The following is a 24,519-nucleotide window of genomic DNA, read 5'->3' as shown; positions in this document are numbered from 1 at the left end:
TGAAAAAACATTGAAAGAATTTTCTTCATTTAAACCTAATGTGTAAAGAACCTAACCTCACATTTCACACCTCAAATCATTTCTAAATAAATCTATGTTCATACTGCTCAAATCAAAGGTCAAAGGTATTTTATTTAAATATTATTAAAATCCTTTATCATTGTCTTATAGCAGAACAAAAATTAAATTTAAGCAATTTTGGCAAAGATCAGGGAGCACTATGATAGCCTATTGACATTTTGAACTAAACAAAACCAGAATGCAAGAAAAGAGAAATATCAGACCAAAGAAAAAAAATTTATTAGCAAAATTAGACATTTTTCTTTGTACTTTTTAAATGTTAAGTTAATAGATTTCTAGCAAAAGCTGTTTTTCAGGTGGGGATGGAGATTCTAGTGTCTAGGTATTACACAAGCATCATGTTACCTTTTGACTTCTAACTAGCCTTATTCCTTCCTGAAATTGATATAAAATTAAATACTTAACCAGGCTTTGGTCACTTGACTTTGAATGAAGTGAATTCCAATAAAAACTTACAAGTGAGTTGCATGCAGCAAGATCTGTTTTATAAACAGAGGAACTACTTTCAACAGGATAGTTTACCAGCTTATCATTTGAGGTATCTGTAACAGGAGGTTCTAGATTACTGGAAGAATCTTCAGCCAAGGAGCTGTTTCCAGATGTTGAATCAACTCTGTTTTTGTTTGCAGTAGTTTGAGTCATTTGATTGTTTTGAGAGTGATAACTAGGTTTCTGTATCTGGTTAGCTGTCTCATCAGGATAAGCAAAACCTTTAACTTTAAGGATTTCAGCCACTTTTATTAATGAACTAGCTTGAGCTTGTGAAACAGTCACTTCACCTGTATACATAAATGTCACCAAAGCTAGCAGATCATGAAATTTCACATCCTTAAGAACAATAATAGGATGGGAGTGTGAAATTCCTAGAAGCAGTGTTTCAAAGTAGGAACTAGGCTACAAGATGAGAGAACAAGTCTGTGACATTTGATGCTTTGACTGTCACATGATAGGGTGACATCTGTGAAATGTTCACTGTTTAATAGAGATAAAAAAGCTCCATGAAATACATTCAGGTAGTTATTCCACTTAAAACAAAATTCTTTTGGCTCCATTTCAGAACTTTTGACTAAATCCTTGAGTAACACAAACTCACTGAAATAGATTGAAACATATAACTAAGTATTGCAAATCATATGCATTATAGGCACTAAAAGTGAAAATTAAGAAAGTCTTCTACAATTAGAAATCCAATGCCTGTACTTCTAATTCAAAGCTTTAACACTCCATTTTAATTTATAAATATGCATAGCTTGGTAATAATTCTATCTCTCTGAATATCAAACACTATGCTTTCATAATTTGCAAGAAATCTTGAATCAATACCATCTAATTAAGAAGAGTTGGCTAGATTTTTATGAGCTCAACAAATCAAGAAAGGATTCTATTTATAATCATTGACGTGAATAAAGGTAAAAATATTTTGAGCATAAGTGGATAAAGAAAGGGCCTAAGAAAAAAAGATTATTCTTCTTCAACAGATAAGCTTTGCCATAAGCAGAGCCAAATAGCTTTCTTTGGTACAAAAAAAAATATAAGTTTTCAACAGAAGATAGTATTCTAATTAAGATTTAAAATGTGCTAAATATGGGCATAACAGTTAATTTTTTTTTTAAGAAATAGTGTAAATTGTGTTGAAGCATAAAAAGAAGGTAAAGGAGTTTTTCAGTTTTGTCTCTTGTTTTTCAGATTACATGACCTGCTGAAAATTTGCATTGCAGAAGGGATAAAAATAGCAGGAAAGAGTAAACTCAAGAAAATCTTATTGCAAATAGAGCTGAAGAGGCTATTTCACAAGAAAATAGAAAAATTTTTGGATCAGCAAATTTATTGGTTTTCCAAATAAAAACACTAATCTGTTTTGAAATATGAGATTCATGGAAAACACATTATTATGTACAACAACATAGACTTTTGGACTAAATCAAGCAAACAGGAACTAAAGGCAAAGTTTCTGGAGAAAAAAAGATTTTGATAGCTGTGGGGATAGAAGATCCAACATTACAGGAATCTAACAAAACTCTACAATCCCTTCCTTTTTGTATTAAAATATGATAATTGCTTTCTGAAACAATTTTGGAATAAAGCAATATCACTAGTTTGGATGGTAAAGCAGTATTTGCATGTGTGTCTAGCTAGAATCTCATGTCTACCCAGACTCTAATGTCTAGGCAATGACCAATCCCAATTAAAATTTGGTGCTTAGATGAAACTACAAATTTAGTTTCAAATAGATTACAGTTGCATTTTTAGGCTATCAAGAGAGCTTATGCAGGTAAAACTTTCAATATTGTAATCCCTAGTTTTACTGTCACAAGATAATGGATTAGATAAGCCAAACAATTGCCTTAGTGTCCTTCATTATAATGTCTGGTGTAGCATATTTGCCTAAAATAAAAAAAAACACAATTAAAGAGAAAACAAAATTAAATTTCGTTTTAAAAATGTAAACATGGATGATGAAAATAGTGGAACTTGACACATTCTGATTGGCTATAATAAAAAATCCTAGACATTGAGTTCCATAGTCAAGAACTCAAAGTATAGCCAAGCACCTTGTCTAGCATGTCTAGCTAAGCACCAAATTTTTACTTGTGAATGGCTGTTGCCTAGACATTGAAGTCTAGCTAGACACAAGATTCTAGCTAGACACACAAGTGAATGCTGCTTAAATGCAGGTGTCTGTAAAACCAAGTTTAACAATTATGTTCTAAAAAAGGGGCTTACTTTAAAAGGGGCTTACTTTTATAAATGGAATGCAAAACAAAAGGAAGATACTCTTAGGATTCTCAGAAAAACCAAATTCAACAACACAATTTTTCAGCATGATCCCTTGCTCTTTTCTAAACTTTCATATATTTACCAATGATAGGCCTAATGGGTTTACAAGTATTAGGCTAAGTTAAAATCAATCAGTTTTCTATATATCCATTAATGAAAACAAAAACAAATCAGTGTTTTTATATGAATGATATCTTTCAAAACTTCTAGCTATTTTGTCTTCATGATTTGTTGAGGAAATACAAACAGGACAAAATCTTGTTAAAAAAACATCTAGGCTACAACAATAATGCAATACTATTTATTGACTTATAAAGGCCTAAAACCCAACCTCAATGAAAATCAAACCCCAAATGTGACACATTTATTTACCTTGATTTTCTCTTAGACTTTCTGCTTCATTAGTAGCCTCAGACTTATGCTTAGAACAGCAGAAACTTTCAATTCAAGTTGTACTAAAAACTGAAGATAAAAAAATACGGTAAAATTCTACTTTAGTTACTTTTGGCTATCTTGGAAAGGAGTTGGGTTAGGAAAATGAAACTTTCAGGGATGGATGTACATGCTAAGGTTTGTCCCGGGAAGGTACTTTGAAGTACCTCCCTCCCCTCATCCCCCCTCTATATAATGGTAAATTACTGCACATTACTAGTTGTTTTTAACTCATATTTCATCCTATATTACTATCATAAATATAAATCACTGCTTACCTTACACAACTTCTGCTTTTAACCTTGTTCATTAAAATATATTCCAAAATCCTATTTAAATCCTAAGCCATTTAATTTTCAAACCATGCTGACTTTCTTTATGGTATATGAAACCCAGTTAGTTGTGATGTCACACTTGCCTTATCAGACACCCTTACCCTTAAGGGTAGCAGGCACATGCCAAACAACTCTGTTGATAAGACCATTTAAACTGTATTAATTAGGGAAAGGATTTCACAAGAGAGAACAGTAAAAATAACCTAATCCTTTTTAGAGGACAAATTATGTCATAGGAAGATGTTTAGGAAGCATTAATAGATATAGTGCTAAAAACATCAGAATCGACTTCAGAGGACACGTTATATCACGGGAAGAGGTTTTTAAAATCCCCCTTCCCCCCAAACTCAAAATTACCAAAATTTTAATTTAGAATCTTTTATATATTTCTAAAGCACTAATAGATAGAGCGCTACAAGATTCAGAATAGACTTCAGAGGACACGTTATATCAGGGGAAGAGGGTTTTAAAATCCCCCTTCCCCCCTATCTCAAAATTTTCCAAAATTTTATTTTAAAAGCTTTTTAAATATTTCTAAAGCACTAATAGATAGAGCGCTAAAATCATCAGAATCGACTTCAGAGGACACGTTATATCACGGGAAGTGGTTTTGAAAATCCCCCTTCCACCCAAACTCAAAATTTTCAAAAATTCTACTTTAGAAGCTTTTTAAATATTTCGAAAGCTCTAAGACATAGAGTGCTAAAAACATCACAATCGACTTCAGAGGACACGTTATATCACGGGAATAGGTTTTTAAAATCCCCCTTCCCCCCAAACTCAAAAATTTCCAAAATTTTACTTTAGAATCTTTTTTAAATATTTCTAAAGCTCTAAGAGATAGAGTGCTAAAACTTTCAGAATCGACTTCAGAGGACACGTTATATCACGGGAAGAGGGTTTTAAAATCCCCCTTCCCCCCAAACTCAAAATTTACAAAATTTTAATTTATAATCTTTTAAATATTTATAAAGCTCTAATAGATAGAGCTCTAAAAGTTTCAGAATTGACTTCAGAGGACACGTTATATCAGGGGAAGTGGGTTTTAAAATCCCCCTTCCCCCCTAACTCAAAATTTTCCAAAATTTTATTTTAAAAGCTTTTTAAATATTTCTAAAGCACTAAGAGATAGAGTGCTAAAAACATCAGAATCGACTTCAGAGGACACGTTATATCACGGGAAGTGGTTTTGAAAATCCCCCTTCCACCCAAACTCAAAAATTTCAAAAATTCTACTTTAGAAGCTTTTTAAATATTTCTAAAGCGCTAAGACATAGAGTGCTAAAAACATGAGAATCGTATTCAGAGTACACGTTATATCACAGGTAGATGTCTTGAAAATCCCCCTTCCTTCCACACTAAAAAATTGCCAAAATTTTACTTTAGAAGCATTTTTTAATATTTCTAAAGCACTAGTAGATAGAGCACTACAAGTTTCAGAATCGACTTCAGAGGACACATTATATCACGGGAAGAGGTTTTTAAAATCCCCCTTCCCCCAAACTCAAAATTTCCAAAATTTTACTTTAGAAGCTTTTAAATATTTCTAAAGCACTAATAGATAGAGCGCTACAAGTTTCAGAATTGACTTCAGAGGACACGTTATATCACGGGAAGAGGGTTTTAAAATCCCCCTTCCACCCTAACTCAAAATATTCCAAAATTTTATTTTAAAAGCTTTTTAAATATTTCTAAAGCACTAATAGATAGAGAGCTAAAACAATCAGAATCGACTTCAGAGGACACGTTATATCACGGGAAGTGGTTTTGAAAATCCCCCTTCCAACCAAACTCAAAATTTTCAAAAATTATACTTTAGAAGCTTTTTAAATATTTCTAAAGCTCTAATAGATAGAGTGCTAAAAACATCAGAATCGACTTCAGAGGACACGTTATATCACGGGAAGTGGTTTTGAAAATCCCCCTTCCTCCCAAACTCAAAATTTTCCAAAATTTTACTTTAGAAGCTTTTTTAAATATTTCTAAAGCACTAAGAGATAGAGAGCTAAAATTTTCAGAATCCACTTCAGAGGACACGTTATATCACGGGAAGAGGGTTTTAAAATCCCCCTTCCCCCCAAACTCAAAATTTACAAAATTTTACTTTAGAAGCTTTTAAATATTTCTAAAGCACTAATAGATAGAGCGCTACAAGTTTCAGAATTGACTTCAGAGGACACGTTATATCAGGGGAAGAGGGTTTTAAAATCCCCCTTCCCCCCAAACTCAATATTTTCCAAAATTTTATTTTAAAAGCTTTTTAAATATTTCTAAAGCACTAATAGATAGAGAGCTAAAACCTTCAGAATCGACTTCAGAGGACACGTTATATCACGGGAAGTGGTGTTGAAAATCCCCCTACCTCCAAAACTCAAAATTTTCCAAAATTATACTTTAGAAGATTTTTAAATATTTCTAAAGCGCTAATACATAGAGTGCTAAAAACATCAAAATCGACTTCAGAGGACACGTTATATCGCGGGAAGAGGTTTTTAAAATCCCCCTTCCCCCCAAACTCAAGAATTTCCAAAATTTTACTTTAGAAGCTTTTTTAAATATTTCTAAAGCACTAATAGATAGAGCGCTAAAACGTTCAGAATCGACTTCAGAGGACACGTTATATCACGGGAAGAGGGTTTTAAAATCCCCCTTCCCCCCAAACTCAAAATTTTCCAAAATTCTACTTTAGAAGCTTTTTTAAATATTTCTAAAGCGCTAAGACATAGAGTACTAAAAACATCAGAATCGACTTCAGAGGACACGTTATATCACGGGAAGAGGTTTTTAAAACCCCCTTCTTCCCAAACTCAAAATTTTCTAAAATTCTACTTTATGAGCTTTTTAAATATTTCTAAAGCGCTAAAACATAGAGTGCTACGGGAAGAGGTTTTGAAAATCCTCCTTCAAGGAGGATTTTCAAAGCACTCTACGGGAAGTGGTTTTTAAAATCCCCCTTCCTCCCAAACTCAAAAATTTCCAAAATTCTACTTTAGAAGCTTTTTTAAATATTTCTAAAGCGCTAATACATAGAGCGCTAGAAATATCGGAATCGACTTCAGAGGAAAAATTATGTTATGGGAAGATGTTTTTTAAATCCCCCTTCCACCAAAATCAAAAATTTACAAAACTTTACTTTAGGATGTTTTTTAAATATTTATAAAGCCCTAAGACATAGAGCAATAAAAACATCAGAATCGACTTCAGAGGACACGTTATATCACGGGAAGAGGTTTTTAAAAACCCCCTTCCTCCCAAACTCAAAAATTACAAAAATTTTACTTTAGACGCTTTTAAATATTTATCAAGCACTAAGAGATAGAGCTCTACAAGTTTCAGAATTGACTTCAGAGGACACGTTATATCACGGGAAGAGGGTTTTAAAATCCCCCTTCCCCCCTAACTAAAAATTTTCCAAAATTTTAATTTAAAAGCTTTTTAAATATTTCTAAAGCACTAATAGATAGAGTGCTAAAAACATCAGAATCGACTTCAGAGGACACGTTATATCACGGGAAGAGCTTTTAAAATCCCCCTTCCCCCCAAACTCAAAATTTCCAAAATTTTACTTTAGAAGCTTTTAAATATTTCTAAAGCACTAATAGATAGAGCGCTACAAGTTTCAGAATTGACTTCAGAGGACAGGCTATATCACGGGAAGAGGTTTTGAAAATCCCCCTTCCTCCCAAACTCAAAATTTTCCAAAATTCTACTTTAGAAGCTTTTTAAATATTTCTAAAGCGCTAAGACATAGAGTGCTAAAAACATCAGAATCGACTTCAGAGGACACGTTATATCACGGGAAGAGGTTTTTAAACCCCCCTTCTTCCCAAACTCAAAATTTTCTAAAATTCTACTTTAGGAGCTTTTTAAATATTTCTAAAGCGCTAAAACATAGGGTGCTACGGGAAGAGGTTTTGAAAATCCTCCTTCAAGGAGGATTTTCAAAGCACTCTACGGGAAGAGGTTTTGAAAATCCTCCTTCCCCCCAAACTCAAAATTTTCCAACATTCTACTTTAGAAGGTTTTTTAAATATTTCTAAAGCGCTAAGACATAGAGCGCTAGAAATATCTGAATCTACTTCAGAGGAAAAATTATGTGAAGGGAAGATGTTTTTTAAATCCCCCTTCCCCCAAACTCAAAATTTTCCAAAACTTTACTTTCGAAGCTTTTTTCAATAGTTCTAAAGCGCTAAGACATAGAGTGCTAAAAACATCAGAATCGACTTCAGAGGACACGTTATATCACGGGAAGAGGTTTTTAAAATCCCCCTTCCCCCCAAACTCAAAATTTACAAAATTTTAATTTAGAATCTTTTAAATATTTCTAAAGCACTAATAGATAGAGCGCTACAAGTTTCAGAATTGACTTCAGAGGACACGTTATATCACGGGAAGAGGTTTTTAAAATCCCCCTTCCCCCCAAACTCAAAATTTTCCAAAATTTTACTTTAGAAGCTTTAACAATAGTTCTAAAGCGCCAATACATTGATTGAAACCATCATCAGTCTCGAAGTCAAATTAAACGTTATATCACGTTAAGATTATTTATAAATCCCCCGTCCCTCAGAACTAAAAAAGATTAACAATTCTAATATAGTAGCTTTTTAAAAATTTATAAATCGCTCATACATTTAGCGAGAGCATCATCGGAATCGAATTCAGAGGACATATACGGAAGGTTTTAAATCCCTTCCCCCAACTCAAAATTTTCCAAAATTCTACTTTAGAAGCTTTTAAATATTTCTAAAGCGCTAAGACATAGAGTGCTAAAAACATCAGAATCGACTTCAGAGGACACGTTATATCACGGGAAGAGGTTTTTAAAATCCCCTTCCCCCCAAACTCAAAAATTTCCAAAATTTTACTTTAGAAGCTTTTAAATATTTCTAAAGCACTAATAGATAGAGCGCTACAAGTTTCAGAATTGACTTCAGAGGACACGTTATATCACGGGAAGAGGGTTTTAAAATCCCCCTTCCCCCCTAACTCAAAATTTTCCAAAATTTTATTTTAAAAGCTTTTTAAATATTTCTAAAGCACTAATAGATAGAGTGCTAAAAACATCAGAATCGACGAGGATATTTACATCTGTTAAGAAGCGACTATTTCAAATGCAGGAAAAACCCATACTAAGTTGACTTATCTTTCCAATATATTCATAACCCAATTCACTGTTATCTTTGTTCAACTATTCCCGCCGTTTAACAATGAAAGAATTAATTAAAGCCGCAATAGATATTAGGAGTTACAGCTTCAGTCTGTAAATGACAATTATTGAGATATGTCTTGCAATTTTTGTGAAATAAATTTCTGTGGTGGTATCGTTCAATTTTCTACTGTTGAGGCAGTCTTAGAGTTGTATTATAACCATGGCATGTTATTGAGAAGCAGGAATTGCAATATTTGTGGCCAGATTTGCGTAAAATATAGAAAATCGTTCCGTTGCCAGAAGTCTAGGCTTATACCTATCCGAGGTGGCCGTGAATATTCTCAGGTAAAGTGTAATTTTTCAAAATCGATCTATGACAAAACATGGATGGCTCGTTCACACCTTTCTGAGCTAGAAAATTTCCGTTTTTTGATGATTTGGCTTCAAATTCCGCCTCCAAGGGAGGATTTCATGATCAACAATGTTACTTGTTGTAAACAAACCTTTGTGGATTGGAGCCAGTTCTGCAGAGAGGTTTGTATGTACATATTTCATTCAAACTTCGCTCCTTTGGGAGGAGAAGGAGTCATTGTTGAGATAGATGAAGCCCATTTTGGGAAGCGTAAATATAATAGTGGTCGGATCGTCAAGGGTAAATGGGTATTTGGTGGAATAGAGCGAGGAATTGGTAATTCATTCATGGTTTCTGTGCCAGATAGAAGTAGTGCCACGTTGTTGGGAATTATCCAAAACCGAATCCTGCCAGGGACAACAATTATCAGCGACTGTTGGAGGGCCTACGATTGCCTGGGTAGCCAGGGCTATCAGCATTTACGCGTCAACCACAGCATAAATTTTGTTGACCCTGCAACAGGTGCTCACACACAAAACATCGAAAGACACTGGCGTGACGTTCGAGACAATATACCCAGATATGGCAGAAGAGAAGAACATATGGAAGGATATCTGGCAGAGCACTATTTCAAAAAAAAATATTCAATCTCCTCGAGAATGCACCATTTCATGAAATATATATCGGAGCTTTATAACCCCAACTAATTTGTTTTTTATGGGTATTATTTACTAATTAATGTTTAAAACATTGTAACAGAAAATTTGGCAATTTACAGTATCTAACCCCATTTGTTCTTAAAGCAATTCAAATGTTTTTGTCCAAATAGTTTAGTGTAGCAATCTTCATTCTTGAAGCTACGAGACGTTATTAAAGTGTAAATAGGGAGAGGGAGAGAGGGGGCAGAAGTAATTATTAGACTATAGGTTATTTGTTAAAAGTTAATTATAAATAATGCTCCACGGTACACTAAATAAGTTAAGTTTTGTTAATTGTACTTAAATAAAATAAAATAGTATTAAAATATAATGGTTTAGAACAAAAATTGGTATATATATTTCAACCTTAGGGGGTGGGGGGTAAATCATAGCATATATTAAATATATAACCTAACCCAGGTACCTTTTTCCCTCCCTAAACCCAAAAAAACCAAATTTTAAATATTGTAAACGCAATAAGAAATCACGCTTTGCGATCCATTTGTCTAACAAATACCCGTTTGTCTGGTTTCCTTGTACAGTCTATAGTGGTGGGCTATTTATAATGCACAAGTACCGAATAATCTATATTCGTTTTTATTATTTTTTTTTGGAAACCACTTAACATTTTGAGTTGGGTAACCACATAAAACATATTCAAATAGCTTAATCCTATAATGTTGAAAAATTTTGCTTTTCTTTTTTACATCCGCGATTTAAAATATGTAAAAAATGTTGGAACTTATATGAAAATTTTCTTTCGAGGGTGCGAAGGTTAGTTGAAAGGAGATTTGATAGCGGGGGAGGGGGTGGGTGGGGGCGGTGGTCAGCGACCTGCTCGCGGTGCCCCTGCTTATACTAATCTAAGCTGACCATTTCGTTGCAACGTGTTGCACCGGAATAATACTCTAAAATCTGGTTGATAAATTGCCTGTGTAACAAATTTGTCTGAGTTTCGTAAAAGGGGAAACAACCCCTAAAAGTAAAAGATTTTAATAAAACTCATACCCTCAAATTTGTGGTTCTTGGCGAATACCCGCCGGAAAGTCCCCCCGGAAAATACCTCCCCGCAGAAAATACCCCCCTCCCCACGAGAAATACCCTCACGGAAAATCCCCCCGCCCCCCAAAAAAATACCCCAGTGGAAAATAAGGCTTTTCAAATTTCAAATTATCAACCAGATTTTAGAGTATGAAGGTGGAATGGGATGAATCGTAAGGGGGATTTCTAAAACTTTGAGTAACCTTTAAAAATTTGTGAGTTATAGCAACGGAACCTTGCAAAATAGATCTTCTGTTTAAATGAAGTACAACAAAATTGTTTTCAGCTTCAAAATTTTTCTCAATCCCAACTTATAAGGTTTTAAATATATGCAAATACATTTCCTAAATTTTGGAAATAAAACATTGATATGGCTTAAGATTCTACTCAAATAACTGAAATTGCATTTTCAGAACTATAGCCAGAGAAAAAGAAACTGATAACTGAAAATTAAGGTAAAATGTTGTTTTGTCAAAATTTCAATGGGTAATGGGTATTTCAAAAACATCTTCCAATGACATAAAAAACATCTTCCCGTAACATAAATTGTCCTCTAAAGTTGATTCTGATGTTTGTAGCGCTCTATGTATTAGCTCTTTAGAAATATTTAAAAAGCTCCTAAAGTAGAATTTTAGAAAATTTTGAGATTGGGGGGAAGGGGGATTTTAAAAACATCTTCCCGTGAGATAACGTGTCCTCTGAAGTCGATTCTGATGTTTTTAGCACTCTATATATTAGAGCTTTAGAAATATTTAAAAAGCTTATAAAATAAAATTTTTGAAAATTTTGAGTTTGGGGGGAAGGGGGATTTTCAAAACCTCTTCCCGTGATATAACGTGTCCTCTGAAGTCGATTCTGATGTTTTTAGCACTCTATGTCTTAGCGCTTTAGAACTATTGAAAAAAGCTTTGAAAGTAAAGTTTTGGAAAATTTTGAGTTTGGGGGATGGGGGAATTAAAAAAAATCTTCCCATAACATAATTTTTACTCTGAAGTCGATTCAGATATTTCTAGCGCTCTATGTCTTAGCGCATTAGAAATATTTAAACAAGCTTCTAAAGTAGAATTTTGTAAAATTTTGAGTTTGGGGGGAAGGGGGATTTTCAAAACCTCTTCCCGTAGAGTGCTTTGAAAATCCTCCTTGAAGGAGGATTTTCAAAACCTCTTCCCGTAGCACTCTATGTTTTAGCGCTTTATAAATATTTAAAAAGCTCCTAAAGTAGAATTTTAGAAAATTTTGAGTTTGGGGAGAAGGGGGGTTTTAAAACCCTTTTCCCGTGATATAACGTGTCCTCTGAAGTCGATTCTGAAACTTTTAGCGCTCTATGAATTAGAGCTTTAGAAATTTTTAAATAAGATTCTAAAGTAAAATTTTGGCAAATTTTGAGTTTGGGGGGAAGGGGGATTTTAAAAACCTCTTCCCGTGATATAACGTGTCCTCTGAAGTCGATTCTGATGTTTTTAGCACTCTGTGTCTTAGAGCTTTAGAAATATTTAAAAAGCTACTAAACTAGAATTTTTGTAAATTTTGAGTTTGGGTGGAAGGGGGATTTTAAAAACCACTTCCCGTGATATAACGTGTCCTCTGAAGTCGATTCTGATGTTTTTAGCACTCTATCTATTAGTGCTTTAGAAATATTTAAAAAGCTTTTAAAATAAAATTTTGGAAAATTTTGAGTTAGGGGGAAGGGGGATTTTAAAACCCTCTTCCCGTGATATAACGTGTCCTCTGAAGTCAATTCTGAAACTTGTAGCGCTCTCTCTATTAGTGCTTTAGAAATATATAAAAGCTTCTAAAGTAAAATTTTGTAAATTTTGAGTTTGGGGGGAAGGGGGATTTTAAAACCCTCTTCCCGTGATATAACGTGTCCTCTGAATTCGATTCTGAAGCTTGTAGCGCTCTATCTATTAGTGCTTTAGAAATATTTAAAAAAGCTTCTAAACTAAAATTTTTGAAATTTTTGAGTTTGGGGGGACGGGCGATTTTAAAAACCTCTTCCCGTGATATAACGTGTCCTCTGAAGTCAATTCTAAAGTTTTTAGCACTCTATCTCTTAGAGCTTTAGAAATATTTAAAAAGCTTCTAAAGTAAAATTTTGGAAATTTTTGAGTTTGGGAGGAAGGGGGATTTTAAAAACCTCGTCCCGTGATATCACGTGTCCTCTGAAGTAAATTCAGATGTTTTTAGCTCTTTATGTCTGAGCGCGTTATAACTATTTAAAAAAGCTTTTAAAGTAAAATTTTTGAAAATTTTGAGTTTGGGGGAAGGGGGATTTCATAAAAATATTACCATCACATAAATTTTCCTCTGAAGTCGATTCCGATATTTCTAGTGCTCTATGTCTTAGCGCTTTAGAAATATTTAAAAAAACCTTCTAAAGCAGAATTTTGGAAAATTTTGAGTTTGGGGGGAAGGAGGATTTTCAAAACCTCTTCCTGTAGAGTGCTTTGAAAATCCTCCTTGAAGGAGGATTTTCAAAACCTCTTCCTGTAGCACTATGTTATAGCGCGGTAGAAATATTTAAAAAGCTCCGAAAGTATAATTTTTTACAAGGTTGAGGTTTTGGCGACGGGGGGGTTTACAACCCTCTTCCCGTGATATAACGTGTCCTCTGAAGTCGATTCTGATTATTTTAGCTATCTATCTCTTAGTGCTTTAGAAATATTTAAAAAAGCTACTTAAGTATAATTTTGGAAATTTTTGAGTTTGGGGGGAAGGGGGATTTTAAAAACCTCTTCCCGTGATATAACGTGTCCTCTGAAGTCGATTCTGATGTTTTTAGCACTCTATGTCTTAGCGCTTTAGAAATATTTAAAAAGATAATAAAGTATAATTTTGGAAATTTTTGAGTTTGGGGGGAAGGGGGATTTTCAAAACCACTTCCCGTGATATAACGTGTCCTCTGAAGTCGATTCTGATGTTTTTAGCACTCTATCTATTAGTGCTTTAGAAATATTTAAAAAGCTTTTAAAATAAAATTTTGGAAAATTTTGAGTTAGGGGGAAGGGGGATTTTAAAACCCTCTTCCCGTGATATACCGTGTCCTCTGAAGTCAATTCTGAAACTTGTAGCGCTCTATCTATTAGTGCTTTAGAAATATTTAAAAGCTTCTAAAGTAAAATTTTGGAAATTTTGAGTTTGGGGGGAAGGGGGATTTTAAAACCCTCTTCCCGTGATATAACGTGTCCTCTGAAGTCGATTCTGAAACTTGTAGCGCTCTATCTATTAGAGCTTTAGAAATATTTAAAAAAGCTTCTAAATTAGAATTTTGGAAAATTTTGAGTTTGGGGGGAAGGGGGATTTTAAAACCCTCTTCCCGTGATATAACGTGTCCTCTGAAGTCGATTCTGATGTTTTTAGCTCTCTATGTCTTAGAGCTTTAGAAATATTTAAAAAGCTTATAAATTAGAATTTTTGAAAATTTTTAGTTTGGGTGGAAGGGGGATTTTCAAAACCACTTCCCGTGATATAACGTGTCCTCTGAATTCGATTCTGATGTTTTTAGAACTCTATCTATTATTGCTTTAGAAATATTTAAAAAGCTTCTAAAATAAAATTTTTGAAAATTTTGAGTTTGGGTGGAAGGGGGATTTTAAAACCCTCTTCCCGTGATATAACGTGTCCTCTGAAGTCGATTCTGATGTTTTTAGCACTCTATCTATTAGTGCTTTAGAAATATTTTAAAAGCTTCTAAAGTAGCTTTTTGGAAAATTTTGAGTTTGGGGGAAGGGGGATTTCAAAAACATCTTCCCGTGATATAAGGTGTCCTCTGAAGTATATTCTTATGTTTTTAGCACTCTATCTATTAAAGCTTTAGAAATATTTAGAAAGCTTCTAAAGTAGAATTTTGGAAAATTTTGAGTTAGGGGGGAAGGGAGATTCAAAAAACTTCTTACCGTAAAATAATTGGTCCTCTGAAGTCGATTCTGATATTTGTAGTGCTCTATCTATTAGTGCTTTAGAAATATTTAAAAAAGCTTCTAAAGTAAAATTTTGGAAATTTTTGAGTTTGGGGGGAAGGGGGATTTTAAAAACCTCTTCCCGTGATATAATGTGTCCTCTGAAGTTGATTCTGATGTTTTTAGCACTCAATGTCTTAGAGCTTTAGAAATATTTAAAAATCTACTAAAGCAGAATTTTTGAAAATTTTGAGATTGGGGGGAAGGGGGATTTTAAAAACCTCTTCCCGTGATATAACGTGTCCTCTGATGTCGATTCTGATGTTTTTAGCACTCTAGGTCTTAGAGCTTTAGAAATATTTAAAAAGCTTCTAAATTATAATTTTTGAAAATTTTGAGTTTGGGAGGAAGGGGGATTTTAAAAACCACTTCCCGTGATATAACGTGTCCTCTGAAGTCGATTCTGATGTTTTTAGCACTCTATGTCTTAGCGCTTTAGAACTATTGAAAAAAGCTTCGAAAGTTAAGTTTTGGAAAATTTTGAGTTTGGGGGAAGGGGGATTTCAAAAACATCTTCCCATAACATAATTTTTACTCTGAAGTCGATTCCTATATTTGTATCGCTCTATGTCTTATAGCTTTATAAATAATTAAAAAACCTTCTAAAGTAGAATTTTGGAAAATTTTGAGTTTGGGGGGAAGGATGAGTTTCAAAACCTCGTCCCGTAGATTTCTTTGACATGCCGCCATGCATGGCGATGTTCTAACACTCGTCATATACATCTCTATGTGTGGGAGCGGGCTAACTATTGAACCATCGCAGCATTTATGCTTGTATAAAATTTTTTGTGTGGGGAGAAGGGGGGTGTTATTAACATTTTACTGTGAGATAACGTGTCCTCTGAAGTCGAGTCTGAAACTTTTAGAGCTCTATGTCTTAGAGCTTTATAAATATTTAAAAAAGCTACTACAGCATTATTTTTGAAAATTTTGAGTTTGGGGGGAAGGTGGATTGTCAAAACCTCTTCCTGTGATATAACGTGTTCTCTGAATTTGATTCTGATGTTTTTAGCACTCTATGTCTTAGCGCTTTATAAATATTCAAAAAGTTCCAAAAGCAGAATTTTAGGCAATTTTTAGTTCTGGGGGAAGGTGGATTTTAAAACCCTCTTCACGTGATATAACGTGTCCTCTGAAGTCAATTCTGATGTTTGTAGCGCTCTATCTATTAGTGCTTTAGAAATATTTAAAAAGCTTTTAAAATAAAATTTTGGAAAATTTTGAGTTAGGGGGAAGGGGGATTTTAAAACCCTCTTCCCGTGATACAACGTGTCCTCTGAAGTCAATTCTGAAACTTGTAGCGCTCTATCTATTAGTGCTTTAGAAATATTTAAAAGCTTCTAAAGTAAAATTTTGGAAATTTTGAGTTTGGGGGGAGGGGGATTTTAAAACCCTCTTCCCGTGATATAACGTGTCCTCTGAAGTCGATTCTGAAACTTGTAGCGCTCTATCTGTTATTGCTTTATAAATATTTAAAAAAGCTTATTAAGTACAATTTTGGAAAATTTTGAGTTTGGGGGGAAGGGGGATTTTAAAAACCTCTTCCCGTGATATAACGTGTCCTCTGAAGTCGATTCTGATGTTTTTAGCACTCTATGTCTTAGCGCTTTAGAAATATTTAAAAAGCTTCTAAAGTAGAATTTTTGAAAATTTTGAGTTTGGGAGGAAGGAGGATTTTCAAAACCACTTCCTGTGATATAACGTGTCCTCTGAAGTCGATTTTGATGTTTTTAGCACTCTATCTCTGAGTGCTTTAGAAATATATAAAAAGCTTTTAAAATAAAATTTTGGAAAATTTTGAGTGAGGGGGGAAGGGGGATTTTAAAACCCTCGTCCCCAGATATACCGTGTCCTCTGAAGTCAATTCTGAAACTTTTAGCTCTCTATCTATTAGTGATTGATAAATATTTAAAAGATTCTAAATTAAAATTTTGTAAATTTTGAGTGTGGGGGGAAGGGGGATTTTAAAAACCTCTTACCATGATATAATGTGTCCTCTGAAGTCGATTCTGATGTTTTTAGCACTCTATCTATTAATGCTTCCTAAACATCTTCCTCTGACATAATTTGTCCTCTAAAAAGGATTAGGTTATTTTTACTGATCTCTCTTGTGAAATCCTTTCCCTAATTAATACAGTTTAAATGGTCTTATCAACAGAGTTGTTTGGCATGTGCCTGCTACCCTTAAGGGTAAGGGTGTCTGATAAGGCAAGTGTGACATCACAACTAACTGGGTTTCATATACCATAAAGAAAGTCAGCATGGTTTGAAAATTAAATGGCTTAGGATTTAAATAGGATTTTGGAATATATTTTAATGAAAATGTGTAAACGCAGAATTTGTTTAAGTTAATCAGATATTTATATTTACGATAGTAATAAAGGATTAAATAGGAGTGTTAAAGACAAATAGTAATGTGCATTACTTTACACTTATCTAGAGGGGGGGGGGAGGATGTGATGTAGGTACTTCAAAGTACCTTCCCGGGACATACTTTAGCCTGTAGACCAATCCCTGAAAGTTTCATTTTCTTAACCTAACCCCTTTCCAAGATAGCCAAAAGTAACTAAAGTAGAATTTTACCAAATACTGAACATTCTACTAATATTTTTAAATATTTAAATATTTTAAATATATTAAGGATTTTGAAACATCCCAATTACAATTTTAGCCTCAATTTATTATTCAAATCCTCCAACTGTAAATAAGCAAAATATTTCATTTTGGCACCCATGGCCAGTTCTTATGAGATTAGAGTTGACTACCCAGCATTTGACTACACAAAAATTAGAACTTTCTATGTTGTATATGAACCTACTTAAAAAATTATTAATAGTAGGCCTATCACACAACTTCCATATTTTTGTTAATTAAGCAGCAATTGGTAAATAAGTGACAGGAGTTAAATTCACACCAGACTTTCTTAACTCAATTGTTAAGCCTATTGCTAGCAATAACAATTAAAATAAACCTAAAAGAATAAAACATCACAACATCACAACATGTGATGCCTCAAGTTTTTCTTCTTCTTCTATTTCACAACAGGCGGGCTTTTCAGTAACACTATTTAGCCCTTTTCCTTTTGCTTCACTCTGTGGGCTACAGAGCTACTGGCTTGATTGCCTCTTATTTAGGTTATTAGATATTTTCAGATATCTTTCAGTAGATCTTTTGACTCAAGGAGTTCAAATATAAGATGATAGATGTCGATTTCTATGCTCTGTGTGCAGGTATAGTTGGCTAGGCTCTTGGCTGATAGTGAGATTTTGTGGTGTTTGAAGCATTTTAACAGTTTATAAAGCAAGGTATGTTGTGCAGACGTCAACATAAAACATTCAAATAGGCATTGGTCAATAGTTTCATTATTCATATTACAATACCTGCAAAGAGGGGACAGGGGAACTGAACCACTTGAATTAGGAAACTGGTACGAGAATGCAATAAAGTTGAATCCATTTGTTCCAGAACGAATGGAAGTTTTTCTTCTTCTTCTATTTAACAGCAGGTGGGCATTCACTGATACTATTTAGCCCTTTTCCTTTTGCTTCACTCTGTGGGCTACAGAGCTATAAATATCTATTATTAGATATTTTCAGATATCTTTCAGTAGATATTTCGACTCTAGGAGTTCAATTATGAGTTGATAGATGTCGATTTTTATGCTCTGTGTGCAGGTATAGTTGGCTAGGCTCTTGGCTGATAGTGAGATTTTGTGGTGTTTGAAGCATTTTAACAGTTTGCAAAGCAAGCTATGCTGTGCAGACGTCAGCATATTACATTCAAATAGGCAATGGTCAATTGTTTCATTATTCATATTACAATGCCTGCAAAGAGGGGACAGGGGAATTGAACCACTTGAATTAGAAAACTTATACGAGAATGCAAAAAATTTAGTCCATTTGTTCCAGAACGAGGTAATTAATATGATTATCTTCTGGAATAGTTGTTTTATTTAGAGTTAGTTTTGCATTAACATGGTTTCGCTTCCGGTGAAATTGGATTACTTTTGACTTGGTAGGTGCAATGGGTAAATCTGAATGTTGAGAGAATTTTTTAAATTGGAAAAGTGACTTTTGCAGATTTGACTGTGCTATCTCAAAGGTGTTGCCAGATGACCATAGCACCAGATCGTCAGCATATTGTAGGTTCGTGTGAGGTAGGTTCATGTCCCAGAGATATAGGGCAAACAGGAGGCAACTGAGGACTGCTCCCTGAGGTAGGCCTTTGGTTGTTGTCTTTTGGGGTGAAGAGGCTGAACCAACACAAACAATGAAACTTCGCACTTCTAGGAAGGATTTTATAAAGGATACTTGCTTGGGGGTAGTCCAAGGTTTGCAAGTCTGTTTAAAAGGATTTGGTGGTTCACACTGTGCAACTAGGACATTATTTTCTTACAATAATTCATCTATTACATCATTTAGCAAAGTGAAAGAATTTTTTGAGGGGTGTTTTTTTCTGAATCTAAATTGGGTGTGAGGGATCATGTTTTTTTTTTCCAACAAAATAGAGGAGTCTGTGATGGATCATTTTCTCCATTATTTTCCAACTCACAGGAGTACTCATTATGGGCCTCTAGGACTCAGGGTTCTCTTTTGGTTTATTTTTCTTTACGATTGGTAGGAGGGGCGAACATTTCTATATATTTGGGAACTTAGAAGATGCCCAAGTGTGATTATAACAATTTAGCAGTTCTTGTTTGTATGAAGGGGTGAGATTCTTCATCCATGTAGGGTGTATATTGTCATAGCTGCCGCTAGTTTTGGTCCTAATATGATGTTTTGCATTATTTATTTCCTGGACTGAAAATGGGCTACTTATATAATCGGATCCTGGGCGTGGTTGGTAACTTGGGTTCATAGGAATTGGGGACATTTAGCTTCGATTATTTGATGTTAGCTTATTAACAAAAAGAGTGTCAAATAGCTTAGCATTTTCATTATCATTGTCATAATGGGTATTATTATGTATAAGCTCGATATTGGAGTTGGTTGGGGGAAATCTTTTTCCCACAGATGTGGCTTATGACTTTATGTATAATTGTCTCGTGGGTTTCTCGGGAGAGATTATTTGTAAAAATATTCCAGTAATTATACTTAACATCTACCATAGTCCTTTATATATTAGATTCTGATTGTAATTTTTTTAAATAATTACTAGTTGATGTTTTTTTATGAATGTTGTCCTAGCTGACTTTTTTATTCTCCATTTATTTTGGCACTCATTTGCCCACCAGGCTTTAGGAATGTGTGTAGGGTAGGTTTTCTTAGGTGTTGTCCTGGGGATAGCATGATTAGCTGTACTTATTAGTAAAGATGTCAATGCTTCAGCATGTGTGTCAACTGTTGTGTTTGAAATGTATGAATTTTGGGTGAAACTTGTGATTTCATCATTTAGCTTATTTTGGAACATAGACCAATTTGCTTTAGTGTTGATATATTTGGAGGTATGTGGTAGAGTTTCAGCAGGCTCATTTAGGGAGCACACTATAGCAAAGTGGTCAGTACATAGACTATCAATTTTATTTATATAAATTTTATTCAAAATATTTAAAGACACAATTTGTAGGTAAATTGTTGAGAATCTGCCACTTTTGGGGTTGAAATAAGTTTTCAGGTTTGGAGGGGTAGTAACAGCTAATTCATTATTATTTGAAGTCATATACTCAATCAATTTACCAGCTTTATTTGCTGGTTTATTCCCCCACAAAAGGCTGTGGGCATTGAATTCTCCACAAATACTGATATTTTTTAACATATTAGAATTATTTATATAATTAAAGAAATCCATGACATCTGTAGTTTGGCCATTAGGGTTATAAAAGCTTATTATTTAGGTTTTTATATTATTCAGCCAAACACTGATACCAATTGCATCAACATCATTAGCAAAATCTGGAAAATTGATGCCACAGAATTTTATATTATTTTTAACTAACAGAGTTACTCCACCTCCTTTTCTCTCTGATGATCTATCCTTTCTCAGGATAGTATATCCCAGAGATTTAATTTGTTGATTTTGGGTTAAATGAGTTTCCTGGAGGCAAGCAAAATTAATGGAATTATTATTCATAAAAGATATTAGTTCATTTAGCTTATTTTCTGTGAGTGATCTTATGTTCCACTGGAGTATTGATATGTGTTGTGTTGTTGATTTATTTTTCATATGACTGTGTATAAATGTTCAGCTTTGTTAAAAGTAAAGCAAGATCTTTTTTTTGCTTGAATGAGCATATCATCGGGGATGTATATTTTTGCCAATTCTGCAATGATTTTTGTTTTCTCTATTTGATGTATGTTCATGGCCTGAACTGCATTACTGTTTAGAATGAATAAGCCTATATTTGGGGATTGCATGTTTGGTTGTGCATCCTGTTTGTCAGTTAAGGAAATAATTCCTGGTAGTGTTTCTGGTTTGTTTATTCTTGGGAGGGGGGGGGGGGCAGGCTGACCTCATCTCACCGGACAAGGAGGCTTGTTGACAGGGTGATTCCTTCAGATAGGGATGTGAGCTAGGGGGCTTAGAAGCTGGTGTTTTCGGCAGGGGACTGGATGCATTGGGGGTGTTGGACGGGGGGGTTTAGGTTCGTTTCATTATGGGCTTTATTTGGTATTGTTGGGCAGCATTTGCTTCCATTGCTGCAAAAGGGTATGGGATGGCCTTCTCTGTTACTATTTGGAGTGTTAGAGCTCTTTTCTTATATGCAGGGCATAGTGATTTATTTCTAGATTCATGTGGGCCTTTGCAATTTATACATTTAGGCTGAGTGTTGTTGCAAGTTGTCAACTCTTTAGGATGGTATGCTTTACAATTACTACACTCTAGGAGAATTTCATTGCATTTGTTTGTTGTGTGTCCCAGTTTGAGACACAAGATGGGTATCACTTTCACTGGCATTTGAGGTGGGATCTGGGGGGACTTTTTTTTTCGAGGACTTCTAATCATTGCCTATTGGAAAAAGCTTTAAACAAAATCAAAACTAAAACAAGAATGGATATAGAATGATATCAAACCGTCTGCACTATACTACTGAGGATGAATTGAGCAGGATTGGTTCGGTACAACTGCTGATTAAATGCGATAATATTTCACAAGAAAATTTATTTTAAATTTCTTATAAAGTTGCTGCTGTTGTGATGGTTTTGATGGTTTGAAAGATTAACAGTATATGCCTCAAGTTTTTCTTCTTCTTCTATTTCACAACAGGTGGGCTTTTCAGTAATACTATTTAGCCCTTTTCCTTTTGCTTTACTCTGTGGGCTACAGAGCTACTGGCCTGATTGCCTCTTATTTAGGCAATTAGATATTTTCAGATATCCTTCAGTAGATCTTTTGACTCAAGGAGTTCAAATATAAGATGATAGATGTCGATTTTTATGCTCTGTGTGCAACTATAGTTGGCTAGGCTCTTGGCTGATAGTGAGATTTTATGGTGTTTGAAGCATTTTAACAGTTTACAAAGCAAGGTATGTTGTGCAGACGTCAGCATATTACATTCAAATATGCATTGGTCAATAATTTCATTATTCATATTACAATACCTGCAAAGAGGGGACTGGGGAACTGAACCACTTGAATTAGGAAACTGGTACGAGAATGCAATAAAGTTTAGTCCATTTGTTCCAGAACGAATGGAAGTTTTTCTTCTTCTTCTATTTAACAGCAGGCGGGCTTTTCAGTGATACTATTTAGCCCTTTTCCTTTTGCTTCACTCTGTGGGCTACAGAGCTACTGGCTTGATTGCCTCATGATTATTAGATATTTTCAAATATATTTCAGTAGATCTTTCGACTCTAGGAGTTCAATTATGAGTTGATAGATGTCGATTTCTATGCTCTCTGTGCAGGTATAGTTTGCTATACTCTTAGCTGATAGTGAGAGTTTGTGGTGTTTTAAGCATTTTAATAGTTTACAAAGCAAGGTATGTTGTGCAGACGTCAGCATATTACATTCAAATAGGCAATGGTCAATTGTTTCATTATTCATATTACAATGCCTGCAAAGAGGGAACAGGGGAATTGAACCACTTACATTAGAAAACTTATACGAGAATGCAAGAAAATTTAGTCCATATGTTCCAGAACGAATTCTATGATAAACTTTAGAAAAATACTTATTGGGAAAGGGGGAAAGGATAGGATTAATCTTATTAAAATTAATATCTGATAGTCTCCATTGGTAAATATCTCTAATCGGGATTGGTCTCCCACTTGGCTGGTCAATATTTATAGCAGTTTTTGCTATTTCATCGACCTGATGATTACCACTTATGCCAGAGTGGCTAGGAATATACTGAAAATAAGTTTTTATGCCACTTGAAGCAAGATTACCTATAATACTGAGACAATGATAAGTGTCAATGTCCAACTTATACTGAGGAGCTGAGGCCAGCAACTCAAGGCTGGATAAAGAGTCGGAATATATAATAATATTATTTGAATTTGCAATCAAAGGTTGGTTTTCCTTAATGTGTTCTAATGCCATGATTATGGCATTTAACTCAGCAGACATTAGAGATACATTATTATATAGTATTTCATCCGCTGTAACTGTTATGTGTGGAAGGAAAGTGTCATTTGCAACCTTATCCTTAACTTTGGCCTAATCAAGCAATATATGGATATGATTTTTATAGGTAATTTCAGACAGTTCAGCAATTTCTTTCTGAGCAAAAGTGATGGGGCTTAAATCTTTAGTACACTTTGAGAAATCAGTGTATTTATTATGGGACCTGACCAATTCCATGGAGGGGATTGGGGGAAAGTGGGTGCAATAGACTTTGCTGGTATGGGGAACTTCTTCTGAATGTTGGCATACTCATCTGCAATGTCTCTATACATGGCTGGATTTCTTAACCAATTATGTAGGGTGTGTGAGCTATTTGATTCAATTTTTGTAAGATGTTTTGTCAAGAGAAAGCTACGTCTTTCCCTTATTGTTGTTAATCCACTCTCCATAAGCAGAAAGTTGGTGATTGTGGGTTTCCTAAGACCAAATATGAAGCGTATCATATCATTTTGTGCTGTTTCAATTTTTTTCATCTGGATCTTTGCACGTGCACCATATGCGATGAGCCCATAGTCAATATGGGGTCTTATATGTGATTTATAAAACTGGAGTAAGGTTTTCTCCTTACAGCCCCAGGGTGTGGAAAGAAGTCTTTTTAGTATATTTGTTTTTCTGTATTTTTTTTATTGTGTTTGAATGGTGGAGGTGGAAATTAAGTTTTTGGTCAAGCATGAGACCTAGGTAATTAATATGATTATCTTCTGGAATAGTTGTTTTATTTAGAGTTAGTTTTGCATTAACATGGTTTGGCTTCCAGTGAAATTGGATTATTTTTGACTTGGTAGGTGCAATGGGTAAATCTGAATGTTGAGAGAAATTTTCAAATTTGAAAAGTGACTTTTGCAGATTTGACTGTGCTATCTCAAAGGTGTTGCCATAGCACAAGATCGTCAGCATATTGTAGAACCGTGTGGGGTAGGTTCATGTCCCAGAGATATAGGGCAAACAGGAGGCAACTGAGGACTACTCCCTGAGTTAGTCCTTTGGTTATTGTCTTTTGAGGTGAAGAGGCTGAACCAACACAAACTATGAAAATTCGCACTTCTATGAAGGATTTTATAAAGGATACTAGCTTGGGGGGTTGTCCAAGGTTTGCAAGTTTGTTTAAAAGGAGTTGGTGGTTCACATT

The 24,519-nt window shown here is 34.4% G+C and overlaps 1 protein-coding gene across 4 annotated transcripts in view; it reads right to left on the bottom strand.

Moving 5' to 3' along the window:
- LOC148945574 (uncharacterized) overlaps positions 1-17,935 on the bottom strand; it is an 89,643-nt gene extending 71,708 nt beyond the window's left edge. For 3 of the 4 annotated variants that reach the window (XM_089098701.1, XM_089098702.1, XM_089098704.1), the window contains exons 1-2: positions 17,797-17,935; positions 538-1,173 (exon numbers count right to left, since the gene is read on the bottom strand). In XM_089098701.1, the coding sequence (XP_088954827.1) occupies positions 538-870 (333 nt within the window). In that variant the 5' untranslated portion in view covers positions 871-1,173; positions 17,797-17,935. Of the gene's footprint in view, positions 1-537; positions 1,174-3,231; positions 3,292-17,796 lie in introns of those variants that run through there. The other variant, XM_089098703.1, reaches the window with a different exon arrangement.
- Positions 17,936-24,519: the final 6,584 nt, after the last annotated feature.

The sequence above is a fragment of the Artemia sp. Qi Xiang Cuo genome, chromosome 13 (assembly GCF_049724085.1).
Source record: "Artemia sp. Qi Xiang Cuo chromosome 13, ASM4972408v1, whole genome shotgun sequence".
In the NCBI taxonomy this organism is placed as follows: Eukaryota; Metazoa; Arthropoda; class Branchiopoda; order Anostraca; family Artemiidae; genus Artemia; species Artemia sp. Qi Xiang Cuo.
The sequence above is the reverse complement of the archived record's forward strand: the minus strand, read 5'-3'. Positions and strand labels throughout refer to the sequence as shown.